This window comes from Erpetoichthys calabaricus, chromosome 10 (assembly GCF_900747795.2).
Source record: "Erpetoichthys calabaricus chromosome 10, fErpCal1.3, whole genome shotgun sequence".
Taxonomy (NCBI): Eukaryota; Metazoa; Chordata; class Cladistia; order Polypteriformes; family Polypteridae; genus Erpetoichthys; species Erpetoichthys calabaricus.
In genome coordinates, this window is record NC_041403.2 from 41,907,405 (window position 1) to 41,930,837 (window position 23,433).

Sequence of the window (23,433 nt, forward strand, 5' to 3'; positions counted from 1 at the left end):
GTATATTTTTATGTATATTTGGCGTATATTCTCTGGATTTCACTGGAGCCTTTAATGTAACTCTTATATGCAGTCCTACTGATGTGGTCAGTCAGTTTTAAAATAAAAATAAATAGAAATTGATGTATTTAATATAAATTAATAAACAAGTTAATATAAAGTACCAAATTATGGAATTGTGAATGATTGAATCCAATGGAATTGAATGAAAGCTTAAGATTTGGCATTAAACAAATGGCTTCATCATAATTCTGGAGATATCTCTAAAATAGAAATTTCTGTTTTATAGACATAAAAGTGATCAAAGTGGATAGAAATTGTGTTCTCCTTCTTTTTCCACAAATCTAAGCAACTGAAAAGTAATTGCTGTTCATTACAAACAGTTGAACATGAAGTCGTGGAAGTGAGCTACCAAATGTACCATGACATCTTTAACAAAAAGGGCAAATATCATACTGTGATACAGTAGACTTGCTTAGTAGGCCAGGGTCACCCACCCTTTCACATAGCTGAATTCCTCAATCAGTCATTGTCCAACCCATTATATCCTAACACAGGGGTCTGCTGGAGTCAGTCCCAGCCAACACAGTGCACAATGCAGGAACACATCTCAGGCAGGGCGCCAGCCCACCACAGAGCACACACACACACACAGGACAATTTAGGATCGCCAATGCACCTAACCTGCATGTCTTTGGACTGCGGGAGGAAACCGGAGTACCCGGAGGAAACCCACGCAGACACACTGAGAACATGGAAACTCCATGCAAGGAGGACCTGGGAAGCAAACCCAGGTCTCCTAACTGCGAGGCAGCAGTGCTACCCACTGCGCCACCGTGCTGCCCATTCCTCAATCAGTGATATCAAAATTTAGAGACACAATGGCCTATTAAATAGGTAAGTCAGCACTAAAGGATGATATGTGTGAAATTCTGAGCTCACAGTGGTGAATGCTGCATGCACTTGAATGTGTGCTCTAAGGAGAGTAACCCTAATTTACAATGAGTAATGTACATTATCAAATGGAAAAAATAAGAGAAACCATAGGAGTCCTTAAAAACTTCAGTATGAGATTTTTTTTACAAGTTACACCTCTTCCTATGATGAACTGATGCCTTGTTCCCAATGATTGCCAAGGTAAGCTCCAGCCGCCCTGTGAACCTGTAAATACAATACAGGTAGAAGAGCGCAAACAGAAATAGGCTGATTCCAGGACTGCCTTTACAATACAATTTATTTTTGTATAGCCCAAAATCACACAAAAAGTGCCGCAATGGGCTTTAACAGGCCCTGCCTTTTGACAGCCCCCCAGCCTAGACTCTGTAAGAAGACAAGGAAAAACTCCCAAAAAAATACTCTTGTAGGGGAAAAAAATGGAAGAAACCTTGGGAAAGGCAGTTCAAAGGGAGACCCCTTTCCAGGTAGGTTGGGGGTGCAGTGGGTGTCAAAAAGAAGGAGGGTAAATACAATACAATACACAGAACAGAACACAAGTAATCCTCAATACAATATAATAGCGCAATAGAAATTTTATAAGTACAGAGCAGAATACAACAGTAGATGATATCACATAACACGATTTGGATTTGTTCAGAGTCCTGGAGACCTCAATGCTGGGCCAGCCAATCCGATGAAAGGATAAACAAGTTAAGTAAATGGATGGACAGATGGAAGTTACTTCTTTAACATGCGTGAAATTTTTCAGCAACGGAATGTTAAAAAAGACAACAATATACAGTATAATGTTGTGTCATCTAGAGGGAAAGTGCAAGTAAAACTGTTCTACAAACCCACCAGTTTTAATTTTATATGATGTTTATCATAAATACTGTTACAAAGCACTTCATTGAGCATTGTGGCATCAGGAGAATTACGTTATCCCATTATAAAAGAGTAGAGTGGCATCAAGTATTCATCTATATTCTCAGACTGCTTTCCCCATTACAAATCATAGGGATTCAGAGCCTATTCTGGTAGCACTGGGCTAACCTCAAAGTAAGTATGCAGTAGGACACCAGACTACTGCAAGACTAGTGCATGTTCTGTCGACTTAAAGACACCAGTTAAGGAGCGTGTTATTTGTATTCCTATCAAGATCATTTATGCATATTTAAAAGAGCAGTAGCCCTAGCGCTGATTCCTAGTGGACACCACTTAATTCTGATCAAGTTCCTCACTAAATAAGTCTTTGTCTTCAATGTTTAATTAAAATTTGCACCTATGTACACACTTTACCCAGAATTCCCACTTCTTTAAGTCTGATCCCTAACCTCTCACGTAGGATCATATCAAAGGGTTTCTTAAAATCAAGACAAATAATATCATATGTACCTTTGTGGTCATGTGCTTGTGTCGGTTCTTCATAGAGTTCCAACAAATTAGTAAAACACAACCTCCCCTGTTCAAATCCATGCTCACATTATACTAACACACCTGTTTTTGCAATGTGAGACTTAATCTTTCACTTAATAATTTCTTCCATTAATTTACCCATGATGCATGTTAAGGTTACTGGCCTGTATTACTTGGATCAGCTCTGTCAACTGTTCTACATAATGGGATAGCATTTGCTAGGTTCCAGTATATTGGAGTTTCCCCAGTGCACAGTGATTTTTGAAAAGTACACATCAAGGGTTTCTACATGAACTCACTAACCTCATTTACCAGGTGCATCTATAACTTATGTAGAAGGTGTGGTAGAGATGACAGGTTTTACAGCTGGAGTCAACTCTGTTTTAACAAGAAATTTATTTAGGATGCTCATGCAAAAATACATTACACTGTGCACTGCATCAGAAAAGAGTCTTCCAAACTACTACAGTCCTGGATAGCTTTAACCTTCTAACTCTGAATGTGAAAAATTCTCTGTCAGTTATTCCTGATTAAAATTTCTGAAAAAAATACAAATCTCCAATATCTGCCTCCAAAAGTGTCCTTAGGATGAATAGCAAGTGAGTTCAGCTGTTACACGCGTCACACAACAGGTCTTTAATTATACAATGGGGGGAGGGAAGAAAGATTTATAAAAGGAACAGCTGTGGGAACTAAAAGAGGAGAAGGAGAAAAAATAATAAAGCCAGGGAGTCAAGTTCACTGGGAGGAGGTCCTGTACTTCATAAGGCCACTCTACTGGAGAGGACGTGTCTGCAGCTGGGTGCGCTTAAATATAACTGAGCATGTCTGAACTGTTGGAGAACTCTATAAAGCTGGACATACTGCATACTGTAATATTTTCCTTTGCTTTAGTGATATCAAACCCCAGAAATAAACAAATGGATATGAAAACCTAATATATTTATATAGTTTAATACATTTAGTTAGATACGTATGCAATGAGGAGGGATACCTCCCACACAACTAAGTTAAGCCTGGGTACTGCCTTGTTTCCAGTATTTTTATTTGTAAAGGTTTCTAAAACTAGTCATGAAACTGTGGAGCCCGTTTGTTTCCTGCTTTGTGTTTAGTAAAACATGCATTGATGTTGGGATCCCTCAGCAACATTGTAGTCATCTTTGATCACTGATGAGTTTACTTTCTATACTATCATGTAGGGGATCTTGGTGCACTGCAGATGCCAACTAAGTGTCCTTCCTCAACACCTTGGTGTGTAAAAAATGACATCATCATAATGCTTATGGGCGGCACGGTGGCGCAGTGGGTAGCGGTGCTGCCTCGCAGTTGGGAGACCTGGGGACCTGGGTTCGCTTCCCGGGTCCTCCCTGCGTGGAGTTTGCATGTTCTCCCCGTGTCTGCGTGGGTCTCCTCCGGGCGCTCCGGTTTCCTCCCACAGTCCAAAGACATGCAGGTTAGGTGGATTGGCGATTCTAAATTGGCCCTACTGTGTGCTTGGTGTGTGGGTGTGTTTGTGTGTGTCCTGCAGTGGGTTGACCCCCGTGACCCTGTGTTCGGATTCAGCGGGTTGGAAAATGGATGGATGGATAATGCTTATTTGTTTACATCATAAAACAGCAACATTTATCAAAGAGTAAAATGTGCCTTACATACATTGACACAACTTCTGAGGGTCATGTACAAGGCAACTAGGATCCAGAATAATATTAGGGAGACCTACATGAATTGTTCAAAGTTTATTATCATGTGCATAGTAAGGAAACTCGTTTCCCTGTACAATGAAATTCTTTCTTTACTGTCCACACCAAATGCCAATGGTTAACAAACCAATAAAGATAAACATAAATAATAAGTAGCAAATAAATCATAAGTAACAGAGGCAGCATAAAGTAGAAAAACAGAATTGAAATATAAAGTGTAATGTGCAGGTAGGTGTGTGATGGACAAGTCAAATACAGTTGTGTGAGGTGAACCATGGTTATAAACTCCAGTCAGTTATTTAGGAGTCTAATGGCCTTGGGAAAGAAAGAGTTCTTTAGCCTGGAAGTCCTGCATTTCATACTTCTATACCTCCTGCCTGAGGGTAGAAGTGTGAACAGTTCCTGTTGGGGGTGGGTGGGGTCCCTGAGGATCGAGGCAGTTCTCCTTCAGACTCTGCAGTTGTAGATGCTCTGCAGAGAGGGCAGTGGAGTCCTGGTGATCTTCTCAGCAGTCTTTATCACTCTCTGCAGGCGTTTGTGGTCCATAGCAGTAGTGTTGCTGTACCACACAGTGATGCAGCTGGTCAAGATGCTCTCAACAATACAGCTGTAAAAGTTGCCGAGGATCTTAGTCGACATACCAAACTTCCTCAGCCTCCTCAAAAAGTATAGCTGCTGTTGAGCCCTCTTGACCAACTGTGTGGTGTTAAGTGTCCAAGTGAGGTCTTCATTGATGTAGACACCCAAGTATTTAATGCTGCTCACCTTCTCCACTTCAAGCCCTCGGATGAACAGTGGCCGGTGAGGTCTCCACTCCTTCCTCATGTCCACTATCACCTCCTTCATCTTGTCTGTGTTGAGGGTGAGATTGTTGACCTCACACCATGACACCAGACTGGCCACCTCCCTCCTGTAGGCTGCCTCATCCCCACCAGTGATGCGTCCTATCACTGCAGTGTTGTCTGCAAACTTTAGGATGATGTGGGAGGTGACCTAGTCATGGGTGAACAGGGTGTAGAGGATGGGGCTGAGGACGCATCCCTGTGGGGTGCCTGTGTTTGTGATAATGGTGGCTGAAATCCTATTACCAGTCCTCACAGACTGGGGGCTGCTAGTCAGAAAGTCTAGGAGCCAGTCACAGAGTGTGGGGTACAGGCCAAGTGCAGACGGTTTATGGGTGAGTTTATGGGGGATAACCGTGTTAAAGGCAGAGCTGTAGTCAACACAGAGCATCCTGATGTAGGAGTCTTTGTTCTCAGATGGGAGAGGGAATAATGTAGTGCGGCCGCGATGGCATCTGAGGTGGACCTGTTGGGCCGGTAGGCATACTGTAGGGGATCCAGGGTGTCCAGGATGCTGCACTAAATGTGGGCAAGCACCACTCTCTCAAAACATTTCATGATGATTGGAATGAGTGGTACCGGCCTGTAATCATTCATGCAGGTGGTTGGCTTTTTTTAGCAAGGGGGACGATGATCGTAGTCTTAAAGCAGGATGGAACAATGCTCTGACTGAGTGAAAGGTTGAAGATGGAGGAGAGAACATCAGCCAGCTTGTTAGCACATGCTCTGAGAGCCTGCCCAGGGTGAAGTGATTTATTTTTGAAAATAAATTAATATGGATGATCTGTCAGGCAGGTCGCAGTTTGTGAGGCTCAAGGACTGTGTCTCTGATGTGCATGTGACTAACACTGGTGCACCATAAGCAGCAGGCCTGTCTTCTTTCCTCTTCACTGTCTACACTTCTGAATACAAATATAACACCAGGTCTTGTCACTTCTAGAAATTCTCAGATGATTCTGCACTTATGGGATGTACTGACAAGAGGGGGTGAGACAGAATATATGAGTCAGACGGAGGACTTTGTTTCTTGGTGCAAACAGAAATGTCTGCAATTTAACATCAGCAAAACCAAGGAAACTGGTTATTGACTTTCACCTCTATGCAAGTCACTAAGCAGGGAGTGGGTGTGGAGGTGGTGGTGCACTGGTACTGGGGGTCAACATCAATGACAAGCTGGGTAGGTCTTCTATTACAGAAGAGATAAGATATGAAAGAGAAGACTGAACTCCTTTAATGTGGGCAGTGCCATTTTGTACATGTTCTATAACTCTGATGGCCATTATGATTTTCTACATTGTAATGTGTACATCACTTCAAGAGAGGCCTACTAAATCAACAAGCTATTTAAAAAGGTAGGCTCAGTTATGAGACAGACGCTTGATCAACTGTAGGTAGTAGTGGAAGAAAGAATGAAGGCAAAATTGAGTGCCATTATGAACAATGCTGTATGTCTTATATCTGACACACTAACACTGAGGACTTTCAGCTAATGACTTACTCAGCAGAAGTGTGTGAAGAAACTTCACTGGGGCTCCTTTATGCCAAGAGCAATATGCTTTATAATGCCTCATGGTAACTGTGTATGCTCTTTTTTGTCTTTTGCGAAGCCAGATGTTTTTATTTCTTTTTATTTTCTTTCTAGTTAGACATTCCTATGTGTATTTGCGAGGGAGCTGTTGTTTGCTATATAATAATAAAACTCATTAATTTATTGAGCTTCTGTAAAAAGTCACATATCCTTCTGGGTACATGAATAGCATGTTATCTATCTATCTATCTATCTATCTATCTATCTATCTATCTATCTATCTATCTATCTATCTATCTATCTATCTATCTATCTATCTATCTATCTATCTATCTGTTCAAAGGTAGTGAAAATGAAACAGAACATACAATAAAAACAAAAATAACAAAGCCTAAACTTTCTGTGCCTGAGGGGTGGCTGGTTCATTTTTACACTCCAAGAACCAAACAGTTCTCTTTGTTCCCTCTTTCAATTACTACCAACCTCTCTTGCTTTGTTGTCTTTCATTTATCATCTGGCTCGTGGCAAGCAGGCCCATTTAAGCCCCAATTCTGAATTACTACTCTTTCAACTTACGGGATACTTGTGTGGCTGGGCTTGACACAGCAAAACTCTTAGTGCCATACTTCTGGAGCTCTTTCCTGTTAGCCCAGACATCCTTGCAACCTCATTAGTCCTTTTCAATAAAGGAGTAAATAAGAGTTTCAATAAAATGTGTAGCAGCAGCACCCTTCTGCTGCCACCTGTCATCTTAGGGGACAAACAACACCCCACTCTGCACCCCCATTGTCCATTCATCACTAGTGCATTATTTCTGTGACCCATAAATGTTGACCTTTTGGGGGGAACACTGGGTAGAATACTATAATTCAAGCACTGACCTTGTTTAGATTCACAGTTATATATTATATATTTTTTCCAAAATCACAGAAATTACATTAAGTAATGATGAATTTACAACACGCATTAAGTGTAATCTTTAACACGTATCTTATGTAAGAATAACAGCTCTTAGAGAGCTTTAGAATGGTATTGATTTTTTAATTGAATAACATTTTAAAATAAAGCATTTGACTTGACTCCATAGTTATTAAAATCAAAAGATTCATTATTAAATCTTTAATTTGGAATAGTGTGTGATCATTTACTAATTGGTTCAGTATTTCTATATATCCATAATGGTATGACAATTATTTATATTTACTAAATGTAATATCAGTGTTTTTCCTTAATTTCATTTAAACTTTATTACATTCATGTTCATATTTTGGATTTCAACCCATTTTTACTTTCTCGTATATGAAGTATAGGGAAAGTATTGTAATTGTCCAAAGATTCAATGTCGAGATTTTGATGAATCTCGATGCTTTAGACCTCCCTGACTTTCTCATATACGAAGTGTAGGGAAAGTATTGGAATCGTCCAAAAATTCAGTTTTGAGATTTTGATGAAGCTCAACGTTTTAGACCTCCCTGAGTCCAAAAATACAATTTTTGGAATTATGTCTGTGTATCTGTCTGTGTGTGTGTGTTTGTATGTATGTAAACACAATAACTTGAGTACACTTTCACTTAGGTCAACCAAATTATGCATACAAGTATTAGGTATAAAACATAGATTTCTATCAACTTTTAGGCTATTTCTGCTAAACAGAAGTAGTACTTAACCTTTTATTAATGCAGTCCGATTTATTCAACTTTACTTTTATAACAATTGTTCAATATATTATTAATTTGATATGATTTGTTGTTGATGGTTCTTTAATGTACATAATATAAAAATATAATCATTATCTTGTAGTTTACTCCTCAAATATTTTCCCCATATCTGAGTATACAAGAAAGTCTATGGGAGAGCACTCCCGATTTTTAATTAAGTTTGTTGACATGAACTCAGTACATTCAGGAGATGCATATCATCATTAGCTTAATGGCAGTCTTACGGCCAGAAAATGAATAAGTAGTTGGTCAATTCTGTTAAAAAAATAACTTTCACGATTAGTTATTTTTTACCTTAACATTTGAGCATTATTGGCTTGATTCCCGCTACATTAAAATAATAGTTTATTTTGTTGTGGGTGCTGGGCTTGCACACCACTGAGCAGAGAGATAAACCTGAACCCATTTTTTGTAGTTGTTTGCACTAGACTTAAAAAACTAAACCTTAAAGACAACCTAAAGGCAGAAATATAGCCAAATTAACTGGCAAAAGTGACATATGACCACACGGACAAAAAAAAAAACAAAAACACAAATAAATAAAAGTACTGTTAAATGGTGGCAATACATACATAATAACAATATGAAATGACAGCAAAAATAATTAAATGTCTCATGAAATAGTTTTGTTGCTTATTTCTTTCTGGATTCATTTAATTATTTCTTCATTTATATATTCCACATATTTTCATTTATTTGTATATTTTTTATTTAATTTTGTCCAAAATATTGCTTCATACACATAAAGCATGTTAAGCACAGAATAAAAGATCAGACTTATTATACTGTCCCAGATTTCATTTCTAGTGAACAGGATTTGTATTTGTATCTTCAATCACTTTCTGGCAGCTTAATTATATTATATTATATTATATTATATTATATTACATTATATTATATTATATTATATTGTAAAAAAATGTGATCACTGATTTCTTACGAGTGAGTTTTTCCCACACAGGAATGGAACATGTCATTAACACCTTTTACAAGTAGCCATTATCTTATGGACCTTAACTTATCCCAACTTGGTAAGCAATGAGCAGCTGTATCATATATATCCTCGCGTGAGGATCCTGGTTTGGATGGCCTCAGCTCATGGACTTGGGGAAAATGAGTGCAGATACTATTGCCTCTGACATCAAGTGGGAGGTGTGGGGTGGAACCAACAAACATGAATGTGCAGGCAAGTAGGCAGGCAGTGCACTAGGGAGATGAAAGTGTATTTAGTCCCATGAAGGAGCCATTGAAGATTGGCCATGTAAAGGAGCAAGGGACAGACTGAAGAGAAAGTGATTCATGATGTATTAGGCTATGAGGCACCAGTGATGATAAAATGTAAAAAAATAACTCAAAATGAAGATAGGCTATCAACATATCATCATAGGGTAAAGAAATAAAAAGACAAATATAAAAGATCTTGCAACACACCTCCAAACTTAGCCAGTATGTTTTTTTCATATGCCAACCTTTATGTATATTAAAAATGGTAGTGGCCCCAGGACTTTGAGAAAATAAAAATAAAAATAAAATAAAATATGTACCTCTCTGAAAATATTCTTTTGTTGCCTCCTAATAAAATTCCAAAATGTTCAGTAAAATGTGACCTTCCCCATCTACACCCTTTTGACTGTTCAGTGAAATTCCTGTTTTTGACTTGTGTTGCTCAAGACTAAAAATATTTTTTTTCCATTAATTTACCTGTCATGTATGTTAAGTATACTGGTCTGTACGTACTTGCATCTACCTGATCACCCTGTTTATACAATAAAATAATATTTGCTATTTTGCAGTCCTTAGAAATTTTCCCAGGGTGAACTGCAATTTCCAAAAATATGTGTCAGTGCTTTATATTTGCACTCGCTAACTTCCTTATTAAAACCAAAATCCAAATGCATTAATAAGTTAAACAAACAAGAATTCAGAAGTAGACAAAAACTGTCAAAGTTTCCAAAAACATTAAGCAAAAATAAAAAATCACCTTGCGGTGGGCTGCCTGGGATTTGTTTCCTGCCTTGTGTCCTGTGTTGGCTGGGATTGGCTCCAGCAGACCCCCGTGACCCTGTAGTTAGGATATAGCGGGTTGGATAATGGATGGAAAAATAAAAAATGAGAAAAAGGAAGCAAGGGTCAAAAATTTCAAAATACTAAAATCCATGAAGTATAGAAACACTAGCCAGGAGGCCTTCACAAAATCAGTATGATTAAAATCTCAGATTTTGTTATGAATTTGGGGCACCTAAGCACAATCATTCCCAACACTAATCAAAAATTCTCACTAAAGGAAGGGAACCATCAAACCATGGCTACACTCTTAAAAATAAAGGTTCTAAAGTGGTTCTTCACCTTTATTTATTCTGATCTGTAACAACCATGAACAGATGGTAACAGCTTTGTGAAATACCAATAGCTCATGATTCTAAAAGGACTCTTGATACATACAGTAACACGGGCTAAATCCAGATTTTCTTAATCTGTTAGAGTCATGCTAGGTAGCCTACCATACATTGAACATTACTTGTTTTTTATAAATTTAGGATATTTTTCAAAGCCCAAAGAACCAACTTCATACCAACTTCCCAGAATGAAATGATGCCTTGTCAAGCAATGATTATACTAGGAACTGCACAACTTAGTAAAGAATCGTAAAATGCCATTAAAGAAGCATTATTTTTAAGAGTGGAGTCCAAAGGGCAAATACAGTATCTTAATAAGTAAAAGATTTATTATTACAAAAAATACTCTGAAACAGTGAAGCAAAAGGCAAAGGCAGTCCTAGGCAAACAAATCCCCAAAAAAACAAATCAAAAGAATAGTAAAAAAAAAACAGAGCAAATAGGTTAAAATTTCAGAACAATACATCATAAACAAAGCAATAAACACTAGAACTCACTAACACCATGGATACATTCAATGAACCACAAGGGACTGTGGGTTTTCCTCTCTCTCTACAGGGCTGAGGGCCTCTTGGTTGAACACCCAGAAAACAGAAGGCACATAGTAATTGATACATAGATATACAGAAACTAAATAATACACAAAAGTAATAAGGAACACTGAATAATGCAAATAAGTAACACCACTAACACTATTAATATAAACAGAGGAAACAAAAATGGACAAAGAGGAATAAAAAAAGGAATTTGAACACCGGCCAGGAGAAGAACCCTGGCTGGAATAATACAGAGTGAAGAGCCTCTGTCAAGCTTCTTCTTTTATATGTTTTGGCCTTCCCATCACGTAATGCTGCATGATAACAGACATGATAAGAGACACCCAGGGAAAACTGTAGGCAAAGGGAGTGCCAAGGGTGATGGAGCCCTAGCCAGTTGTGACTGCAGGGCTGTTAAAAACCACTCCAAGATATTTAAAACGTTGATGTCTTTATTTTCCTTTGTGCTGTCTTTCTGCTAACAGAACTGCATTTATTATTGGGGATTTGCTGCGTGGCTGGCTTATTACATCAACCATCCTCTCTACACTCCACCCTGTAAGTATTATTTGTTTAAACTCTGTGTTCAGTTACATCTACTGTATATGAATAGATGTTGCAATATAGCAGTCCTTATATTTTTTGAGGAATATTGATAACAGGGATACATCATTTCTTTATTTTGTCTTTTATACTCAAGTGTGGAATCACTTATTTTGCAATTGAAAAAAATAAAATGGTGAAATTTGAATTTGTAGGAAAAAAATAAATGTCGATATTATTAACACAGTGAAATATGCAGTAAATATGCTATTTCATAGACAGTGTGATATTTGCCCGGACACCACCAGTCGGAGACCACATCTTTATAAAAGACACACGTTTATTTTCCATTAAATAAACACAGTTCCTCACTCCACACAAAGCACAAAGCAATAATCACCCCAAAATTCCAGACTTCACAATGTCCTTGGCCGCCTCTCCTCTCCTCTCCTCTCCTCTCCTCTCCTCTCCTCTCCTCTCCTCTCCTCTCCTCTCCTCTCCTCTCCTCTCCTCTCCTCCTGGGAGCTTCGTCCTTCTCCCACTCCCGACTCTGGCTCACTGACTGCAAGGAGGCGGCCCCTTTTATTCCTGCCCGGATGTGCTCCAGGTGGCTGATGACGTCCATCCGGCAGCACTTCCTGGTGAGGCGGAAGTGCTGCCCTTTGAACCGGAAGCACTCCGGGCGTCCCTGGCCGATCCCTCCGCCATCTTGCCAAGTGTGGCGGAAGTAATCACATCCGGGTCTCCTGAGGTTTAAAGCGCTCCCTGGCGGTGGCCATGGTTCCCAATGGGTCAAATCCTCTTTGTCCCTTTCCCGTGGTCCTCTTTTTATCCAGAGCGGCGGCCCCCTTGTGCCCCGGAAACTATTAATGTCTCTTTCTGGTCCTTCCAGGCATCCCGGCCAGGTAATGACCGCAGTTGTCTGTGACAACAGATACAGAATATTTGGTCTTACTATACCTAAAATGTAAAGGACGCTATATGGCATAAACAGCTTTTTGTTAAACTGTAATTTTTGTTGTTGTCTAAAGACAGATAGAGAAATATTTTCTAGGAGTTCATTTAAGACTAACATAAATACATTTTAATTTACTTCTCATCATGTGGGGCAATGAAGGCATAAAAAGTTTCATTGTGGTCATGCAGAAAATATTACAGCACCACTTTTGACTTGCACCTAAGAAAAGCAATGTATTGATTTATTTTGCTGGCTGATGTAACAAAAGCTGCTGGTGTGTGGTGGTAATCATGGCCTCCACAGAGTGTGGCAGACACATTTTAAGGTACTTTCACAGATTGAAAAATTACATGCTAATAAAACTGAGCAAATATCTTAATGTTTTTATTATACTCTATGGAGACTCTGAAGTTTAATCAGAGCAAACATCTATAAAAATTCACATGTGTTAAAGAAAAAATTCAGACTGAAGGCTTGAAATGATTACAGCTATAATACAAACCATACAAAAAAGACTCTGCCCGCCCGAGGATTTGTTCCTGCCTTGCGCCCTGTCTTGGCTGGGATTGGCTCCAGCAAACCCCCCCGACCCTGCGTTAGGATATAGCAGGTTGGGAAATGACTGACTGACAGACAAAAAAGACTTGGGAGTCCTAGAGGATATGTCACAATTCACACCCTGCCAGAGTATAGGCGTGATGAAGAAGACTGACAGGATATCGGGCACTCATTCGAGTTGTACCTCAAAAATACAAAGCACTTTTGCTGTCAAATTGCATCTAGAATATGGGGTATAGTTCTCTATATTATAAGTATAACATAACAGCAAATGAGGGAATCCCATGAAGAGATGAATGAAAACTTAATGAAAGAAGTCTAAATAAATGAAAGTTAAGTGAAGACATTCAAGTAATGCCAAAACGTCATCCCGATTTCAGCTGTTACTTCAAAGCAAATTCTTAACCAATGAAGGGGAGCAATATGAGATATGAGATTGAATCACTAATTGCTGTGAAATATGAAAAGGGTGTTTGTTGACTAGTAGAAGGCTCTTTTTCCACTGAAAATTCTGTATCATTCTGTATTCTGTATTTATTAGGTGCACTTTAAGGTCATTTTAGAATCTGACATCTTTCTGATGAGACTACTGTCTTATTCTGTCTTTCTAATCTTCAAGTGTTTTAAAGGTCTCAGAAACAATTTTCCTGTCTGCCTTGCCTGCAGATGGGCCTTTTAATTATCATTTAAATCATGCTGCAATGTCTTTCATGTCTATATTGTTTGCTATGCTGCCAAGATGTTCATCTCCAGTCCTCATATACCCCTATGGCTGCTGGTGTTTCCTCCAAACAGTTTATTTAGATGAAAAGTCATCTCCTGCCATGACATAAATACCATTTTTTTATCATGCAGTTTATTTTCCCTCTCGAGAGGACCACAAACATATACACTGTATACTATTAAGGAGAAGGGAAATTTCTGAAATTGTTTGTTAAGATATTAGCTTCTTTTATTTCAGTGTTCTTTAGCAAAAAATCCACAAACAGACACACAAACCAGTGACGCAGGCTTGATGCCATCTCTGTAGGGAGGCTTTGCTAGTTTCACCTCTCTTTACTCATGTTTGAATCAATTAAAAACATTTATTAAGTTATATCACCAAAATGGTGGACATGTTAATAGATCAATTTCTTTTATTGAATGACAATAATATATGTCTGCATGCATTCTTAGAGGAGTAGAAACGCTCACTGTGATGGGCTTCTAGCTTCACAAAAGGAAAATAAAATCATGCCAGCTAATTCAGTACACCTTATGAGAAGGATTTAGAAGTCATACTGGACTCAACACTAACAACTTCCAGACAGTGTTCAGAAGCCATTAAGAAGACAAACAGGATATTAGGTTATATTAATACAATGTGTGGAGTACAAGTCCAAGGAGGTTACACTCAAGTTTTATAACACACTGGTGAGGCCTCATCTGGAGTACTGTGTGCAGTTTTGGTCTCCAGGCTACAAAAAGACATAGCAGCGCTAGAAAAGGTCCAGAGAGGAGCGACTAGGCTAATTCTAGGGCTACAGGGGATGAATTATGAGGAAAGATGAAAAGTTTAAGCGAAAGAAGATTAAGAGGAGACATGACTGAAGTGTTTAAAATTATGAAGGGAATTAGTACAGTGAACTGAACTTTTACTTTAAAATGAATTCATCATGAACACAGTTGGAAATTTTTTAAGGGTAAATTTCACACAAACATTAGGAAGTTTTTTCTTCACAAGAGAACCATAGACACTTGGAATAGGCTACCAAGTAGTATAGTAGACGGTAGGACTTTAGGGACCTTTAAAACTAGTCCTGATGTAATTTTGGAAGAATTAAGTGGTTAGGAATTACAAGCTTTGTTGAGCTGAATTGCCAGATCTCATTTAAATCTTTCTAGTGTTCAATCAAAGTCAGAACTTCAATTAAATTTAATAAATTGGCTGAAATTAAAACCGGAAACCACAGTTGTAGTGTATAACTATTCACTTATTTAACTGACTTTCAAATTACAACATCTGAATCAAACTGTTTAAAAATCAACAACAATCAGTTATTCTTTGGTGCATGTCAAACGTGTTGTAGCTAAATTTAAACCCAATGAGTTATCATTTTCGAAATTCAGTATGTGGGCTGCACGACTAAAACTGCTCATTTAATATGAACATTACCAGCCTGCTGTCCCTGGATTCAAGAGAGCTTCACAGTATATTTCTCATCATCTCTCATCCTCCCACAAATGTGTCCACCTTTCCATTTGCCAGCAGGATCTTGTCCATTTCAGACTCTATACTGCACTTTTGATCTCCATGTAACCAGAATTACCCTCCTCTGTGGTAAAACACTTCAAGTTCTCATGTCAGCAGGTGACCTCATGCCTCATTTGGAGGCCTCCTAAACTATGTGTTTATAACTTCTATTAGTATATAAAAATGCCTTAATTCTTTTTATTCTGTTATTATGTTTAAACAGCTTATGGAAATAAACAGGTCAACTATGCACTGGCACTGTTTACAGTAAGTATTTTGAATTATTATTAAAAATTACTTATACACTGCAGCAAATATAAAAGTGTCCAAAAAGGCAGTGAAACACCTGTACTGTAAATTGAGCTAAAGTTAATAGATAGACTAGGATTTTGTCAGTCCCATATCTATCTATCTATCTATCTATCTATCTATCTATCTATCTATCTATCTATCTATCTATCTATCTATCTATCTATCTATCTATCTATCTATCTATCTATCTATCTATCTATCTATCTATGTCTTCAGATAACTTCACTTCCTGCACACTTTATTGTGTTTAGTTTGAAAAGAATACATTTGCCATTTTTGCCCATCAACCTACACTCAATAACCCATGACAAAGTTTATAATATGTTTTCAGAAAAGTTTGCAAGTGTATTAAAAGTCAAAAACTTAAATCTCTCATGAGTGTTCAGAATCTTAAGTTCAGGACTTTGTAGAAGCCTCTTAGGCAGCAATTACAGCTTCGAGTTTTCTTGGGTAAATCTCCCCACCCTTTCCATTTCTGGATTTAGGAAATGTATCCCATTGTTCCTGGCAGATTCTCTCAAACTCCATTAGACTGGATGAGAAGCGTTTGTAAACTGCCATCTTCAGGTCCCTCCACAGATGTTCTATGGGGTCAGGGCCGGATTAAGAGCTTTGGGGGCCCGTAGCACATTTCAAATTTGGGGGCCCTTTTGGTCTGCATCATCTGAAGTTTAGATTCTGAACAGTTCAAACCGGACTAAATAATTATTTTACTCTCGATTATAATAAGAATCTTATAATATTTATGTGAATTTTATGTGTTGGGCCCCTAAAGTTTTATTGTGTAAGAAATTTACAGTTTAAAAACGTAAAGATAATATTTTTAAAGACCAGTTTTTCAATGCTACACTTTTTCATTAAATATTGGGTCCACCATTTGGGGGGCCCCAAAATTGCGGGGCCTGTAGCATATGCTACATGTGCCTATTGGTTAATCCGGCACTGTATGGGGTTTAAGTCAGGGCTATAGCTTGGCAACTCAAGGACAGTCTGAGTGTTTTCCTGAAGCCACTCCAGTGTTGTCTTGGCTGTATGCTTCAGGGTATTATCGTGATGACAAGTGAACCGTCGCCTCAGTCTGAGGTCACTTGCACTGTGGAGCAAGTAAGAAGCGCCCCCATAGCATGATGTTGCCACCACCATGTCTTCAAAGTAGAGATAGTATTAGGCAGGTGGTGAGCAGTGCCTGGTGTTCTCTAGACATAGTGTGTGAATTCCTTTCCAGAGATTTCAATTTGTGTCTCATCAGACCACAGAATCTTTTTCCTCGTGTTCACAGAGTCCTTTAAATTTTGATTGGCAAACTCCAAGCAGGCTGTCATATGGGCCTGACTGATGCATTGCTGCTAAGATTGTTGTCCTTCCAACAGGCTCTCCCATCTCTCCCATCAGAGGAGGTTCCAAACATCTTTCATTTCATAATTATTGAGGCCATTGTGCTTTCGGGAACAGTCAAAGCTTTGTTTTGCCAAAATTTGATTATGGAGGTTTATGGAGAGTTCCTTGGACTTGTGTTTTGTCCTGACATGCAGTGTGAATTATGGGACCTGTCTAAATGATATCCAATCATTTCAGTTGGTCACAGTTCACCAATCAAGTTCTCGGCACATCTGAAGGATAATTAAAGCAAACAGGATGCACCTGACGACAATTTGGAGTGCCACAGAAAAGAATCCAAATACTTAAAAGAATGGGAGATTTCAGTTTTAGATTTTAAATAAATTTCAGATGCTTTCGAAAAGCATGTTTTCACTGAGTCATTATAGGTTACTGAGTGCAGATTGATGGAACAAAAATGCAAAAAGTATCCATTTAAAATTAAATCTACAATACAGTAAATAATGTAAAATGTGGATGGGTCTATTTTTTTTCTAAATTCTATCTATCTAGCTTAAAGTAAACACTTTGCAAAATTGTCTTAAAATAGCATTAAGCACCAACAAGCCACCAAAACAGCTTCCTCACTTTGTCGTAGATTCTAAAACTACACTGATTGCTTTCAGTGTCATCTATCATTGTTGTTTTGATGATGATTATGGAAAACACTGTGTCAGGCACCACTCTAGAATCTCGCATTGGGTTAAAATCCGTAATCAGTCTTTGTAGATGATTTACTCTGTTGTCATACCCTTCAAATCATTCATTGACCGCTCATGACCTATGGATTAATTCCTTGTCATCCTGAAAGACTGTAGTACCATCAACATGTTCATACAGAGTTAACTTTGTGACTTGATGTATTTACTTTGCTTTCTAAGAGAATAACTCCCTATACCATGCCATAAAAATGCACCACATACCTTTCAGTTTGGAAAATAAGAATATACTGTAGGCCTACTGTATAGACATCTTTTGCTACTCACTACACATGCATTTGTCCACATTTCCAGAACAGTAGACCAATTTATGTGCTCTTTGTATCCCAATAATGTATTTTAAAATGTAATGAAGGGTTTATACAGCACAAGCATTTGTGTTCCTTCCAATAGAATTCTTAATAGATTCTTCTTCAGAGCACTCCCCTCTCCAGCAATAGATGACATTTGCACTGAAATGATCCAAAGTTGCTCGCCAGCTTTCCTTTGCATGTTGAATCAGCACATGGACAGCAGAGTTAGTTTGCATTTCTGTCCACAGTTGCCACTAGATGCGGATGCTGTTCACTCCAAATTCCATACCAACCTAAAAATTAAGTGAGGTTGCCCACCATTTTGATACACAACCTTGGGCACGACAAAATTTGATTATTAATTACGTCAAAGTCTGTAATTTGTTTTACTTAACCATTTCTATCATTTTCATCACATATCCGTACAGTACATGTATTTACGTAGTTAATGAAACACTGGGTCTCATTTCTTTTCAAATATTAAAATAAGAACTTTGCAGCATATAGAAATTAATTAAAATCAAGTAGAGACTATTTGTTGTTAGTTTTATTATTTTAAATTAAGAAAATTCTTCCAAGAGCAGAATGTAATGCTACTGTAAACACTACATGGTGTCCATAAAAGAATGGAACCTTTCAAAGTATTATAAACCAGGGGTAGGCAACGTCGGTCCTGGAGTGCCACAGTATGTGCAGGTTTTTGTTCCAACCCAGTTCCTTAACGAGAACTCAATTATTGCTGATGAAGCACATATTGCTTAAGTGACATTTTAATGCTTCATTTTAGTGGTCTCGCTTGTTAAGGTTCTCCAACCTTAATTGCTTATTTCAATCTTAAACTGCTGCATTCAGTGTTTTAATTGCTCCTTATTAGCAATAAGATGTAAAACAGGGGTAGGCAATGTCGGTCCTGGGGCCTCATGTATAACGCCGTGCGTAGAACTCACACTATAACATGGCGTAAGCACAAAAGCGGGATTGTGCGTACGCACAGAAAAATCCAGATGCAGGAATCTGTGCGCATGCATACTTTCACGTTTTTCTACTACATAAATCCCGATTTGCGTGAAAAGTAACGCACGTGCACGCGCCTTCTGTCCCGCCCCAACTCCTCCGAGAATTACGCCTCTTTGAATATGCAAATCAATATAAATAGCCTTCTGTGAAAAGACAATGGGAAAAGCACGGGAGAAAATATAAGAATTTCAGCGAATACCAAGTGGAGGCAAAGGAAAAACGTACTATTTGTTGGTTTAAACAGTGGTATAATCAACAAAAGGAAGTTGATCGAGTGACAGAGTGTCGGAAAAACTCGAAGGCTCAACTTCACAAAGTCGCATAGTGCCCGAAATAAAAAAGAAATCACATATCAACGTCGCCATGAAAAAGCGAGTCGTAGCCCACCGTCTGAGTGTCATATGAAAGCTTATTAGGGTACAGACAAAAAAAAGGCACACAGTGGGGAAAAAAGCACGAAATGTCAACTTTGATCTCGAAATTTTCACTTTAATCACGTAGTTTATTTTGCCATTAAAGTAGAACATCATAAACTTCATCTTAAAATCGTTTAATTTACTAGTTTCTCAAATCCCATTGTAACTAAAGTGGCATGTTAAATGCTTTGTTCTGTATTTGATCTTCTGTGTGCTCTATGTGTAGGAATCACTACCTGCTTTTTAAACGGGCTTTCTCTTTCTCTGACAGGACACATAATCCATTACATTTGTGATATTGCAGCTCTCTGAATAATTAAAATACTGACATGTATACGTGAGATCTTTTTCATGATGATAGGAATGAAAGCATGTTATTAAACATGGGAACACGGTGGCGCAGTGCTTGTTCATGTCTCACGCAAGAGGCTTGCTGCGCCATGCGCAACCTTCAATGAAATAATTTATCACAGCAGTACTGTCTCTTTCAAACGTACTAACCTCCAATTACTGTCCTTACTTTTCTTTCTCCAAAAACTCAATCGCCACACAATAAGCTATGTAATAGACGTGAAGCCATCTGTAAGCGTAGAATTTCGATTCTTCAAAACTTTTAAGGAACATTGAAATATCTTAGTAGTACGTGTTTAATTATTATATCCGTCTATCTTTCCAGTGTCGCGTCAGCACCAGCAAGAATTCAGCGCAAGGCAGGAACAATTACTGAACTAGCTAGCGCTGCGGCATCGTGTCCTCACATGTTTAATTATTAACAATACAGCTTATTTAAATGAAGTTAAAGTTTTATCTGTATAATATAATCAACATGTTTTGCTGCATTTCGTCTTAGAAATGAATACCGTCATCACATGTAAATACGCGCTTTATAAAGTTGCGCAGGTTGTGCAATATTATAACTGTAGTGCAAGTTTACAGTGGGGTAATTGTACTTATAAGTAAACATTTCTACAAGGAGCACTTGATGGACTGATTTATTGCGTTTAGAGTTCTTGGGATGAAACTGTTTCTAAACCGCGAAGTCCGTACAGGGACTAAAGCGTTTGCTGTGGCTCAGGCAACATCTGCTTCATGCTGTGTACCGATAATTCTCTTTCCAATCAGCTGCTGCTGTGATTTCCCACTCAGATACAGTGATATAAATACTCCGAGTGGTGCAGTGAGAGTAATGTGGAAAAAGATGATCTGCTGTGGCAACCCTTAACGGGATCAGCTGAAAGAAGATGCAGTGAGAGTTACAATGCTAAAGCAGTTATGGTATTTGGAATACTATGGCTATTCCCTTGACCATTATATTGCTACAGGTTAATTACAATCAGATGCATTACACTAATAAACAATATGCAGTTAATTTCAGTGTATTTATAAAGCCGCCGCCGTGGATGTGGATCTAAGAAAGAAAGGGTGATCACACAGGAACATTAGCACTGCTTTGACACTGGGTGCCACCAGTCTGCAAAACCGGGCGGATAAATTGCGTACGCCAAGGAATGAGTTACCGTGGAAATGTGCGTGGCTTTACACCAAGTTTAGGTTTTATACATCGCGATTTGAGCGTGGAAAAGTTTGTACGCAACATTTCTGTGCGCACGCACCGTTTATACATGAGGCCCCTGGTGAGCCGCAGTGGCTACAGGTTTTCATTCAACCCAGTTGCTTAATTAGAAACCAATCATTGCCAATCTCAGACCTTATTTAATTTTATGGCTTGTTAGTCTGTGCAATGTAAGGCTTTTATATCGTAGATTTTTTTCCTTTCCAAGGATATCATCCAAATGATTTGAAGCCTAAAACAGATCATTTTCAGTCTGTCACATTTTTCTATTAAGTGTTTTATTAAACCAAACCGTGCATGATGAACACACACAGATGTAATTGGAAAAAAGCTAGCTGGAGAACTGCTGGCTGCTTTGTCTTTTACATCTTATTGCTAATAAGGAGCAATTAAAACACTGAATGCAGCAGTTTAAGATTGAAATAAGCAATTAAGGTTGGAGAACCTTAACAAGCGAGACCACTAAAATGAAGCATTAAAATGTCACTTAAGCAATATGTGCTTCATCAGCAATAATTGAGTTCTCGTTAAGGAACTGGGTTGGAACAAAAACCTGCACATACCGTGGCACTCCAGGACCGACGTTGCCTACCCCTGTTATAGACCATTAAATTCAAGGAGGAATGTTTCCACAGAAAAGTAAGAGGAACATCTGCTGATTTCCTCGTAACTCTAGTAAACCAAGATGTGAGCATCATTTGTAGCTCAGCTGCTGCTCTGTTTCTCTCCTCATCTTGTTTTGGCAGGCAGAATTCTGTCAATTCAAGGTGCATTTTTTGATTGCAGCCAATGTGTTTCATAGACTCACGTGGAAAACATCAGTCTTAGACCTGAGCTTCTGGGCAATTCCTCTTTGTTTTTGTGTTTAAAAAATAGGTACTGTGTTAAATGAACATCCATTAGGTTGTGACAATTAGAGGCACTGTCGAGCCCTTGAACCCTCAGACCAGACGTCAGACACCAGATAAAAGTCCAGAATGAATTTATTATAATAATAAATGTGCACAAAGCACCCTCCTCTCCACAATACGCAATAAATCAATAATCAAATAAACAATACTCAATCCTCCACTCCCAGACACTTAGCCACCCTGCCTCCCAACTCAGCTCGCCATCTGGGATTTCCCACAATCCTTTTATAGTCCTTGACCCAGAAGTGTTTCGCCCTCTCTGTCCATGTGACCTGGAACACTTCTGGAACACTTCTGGGTCAGATAAAAATCCTTCTTTCTTCACCCCGGAAGCACATCATTCCCCTTGTCCATGTGACTCGGACGTACTTCCGGGGCGTAAGGCAAATAGTCTTTATTCCTCCCTGCAGCGCCTTCTAGCTGGCCCCAAGGTATCCAACAGGGCTGGGGATAAAAACTACATTGTCCAGGATTCTCTGCTGGCATTTGGGGCACCTTCATGCTACAGGGAGGGCTCCACCTGGCAGCCTGGGGGTATTGGCCGGGATGAAAGGCCGGCCACATATCACATGGTGTAAGACAAAATGATATTGCCATCCAAAGATTATAGCATTTTATTAATAATTTACTGAGTTGTACATGATTTTTAAATTATGATATTCTTTTAAAGTTATATGTAAGGAAAAGAATTGAATATCCAAAAACAATAAACATTTTAACATTAATATGTTTAAAAGAAAATATTGTATGGATTTGTGTATAAATCATAGCATACACAATGTTGGGGACAGTTTGAAAGTCATATTTATGGAGGCAGCCTGCTGTATGTTATTGAATTTGATTGCACTGCCAGTCCTAGGATAATAAGCCACACAGTCACACTTAATGGGCTCAAGCAGGGAAACATGTCCCAAAGGAAACACATCTTGACTTTGCTTTTAAAACACTAGATGATGAAAGAAAAGCAAAGTGTACCAGTCTGTGTGCAGTGAAGGCAGACCCCTTTTCTCTAGCAGCTTTAGCAGCGCAGTCAAAAAGATTTAAAATGTCAAGGTGGCAACAGAGTACTGCTAATGTTTCAATATGCTTTTTAAATATTCTCTTTAATCACATGCTCAGTCAATACATAAGAAGCTGTGCAGATTAATTTTGCAAGTATGAGTGAGCGTGACCTGTGATGAATTGGTGTGCCATTCAGAATATCTGCCTTGAGCCATTTATGCCAGGATAGGCACAGGAGACCACAACTTTAAAACTGGCCTTCATGGGTTCAGTAACTGGATGGAAGGATGGAAGCTGGATATTATCATTTATGTAATCAGTAAGTAAACTAAAGTAAATAGCATCTCCCATCTTGTGTTCATTGACTTGAATTTTTAAAATGATTCCCACAGTGCACATTTTCAGAATGTGACACAGGTGTGGCATAAACGTTTATATATTACTATTAA

The 23,433-nt window shown here is 38.5% G+C and overlaps 1 protein-coding gene across 3 annotated transcripts in view; it reads left to right on the forward strand.

Annotated features, from left to right (window-relative positions):
• The window catches only part of tecrl2a (trans-2,3-enoyl-CoA reductase-like 2a), a 119,825-nt gene that overhangs the window by 87,061 nt on the left and 9,331 nt on the right, over positions 1-23,433 (forward strand). For all 3 annotated transcript variants that reach the window (XM_028811108.2, XM_028811106.2, XM_028811105.2), the window contains 2 exons: positions 11,558-11,630; positions 15,588-15,631. In XM_028811108.2, the coding sequence (XP_028666941.1) occupies positions 11,558-11,630; positions 15,588-15,631 (117 nt within the window). The remainder of the gene's footprint in view (positions 1-11,557; positions 11,631-15,587; positions 15,632-23,433) is intronic.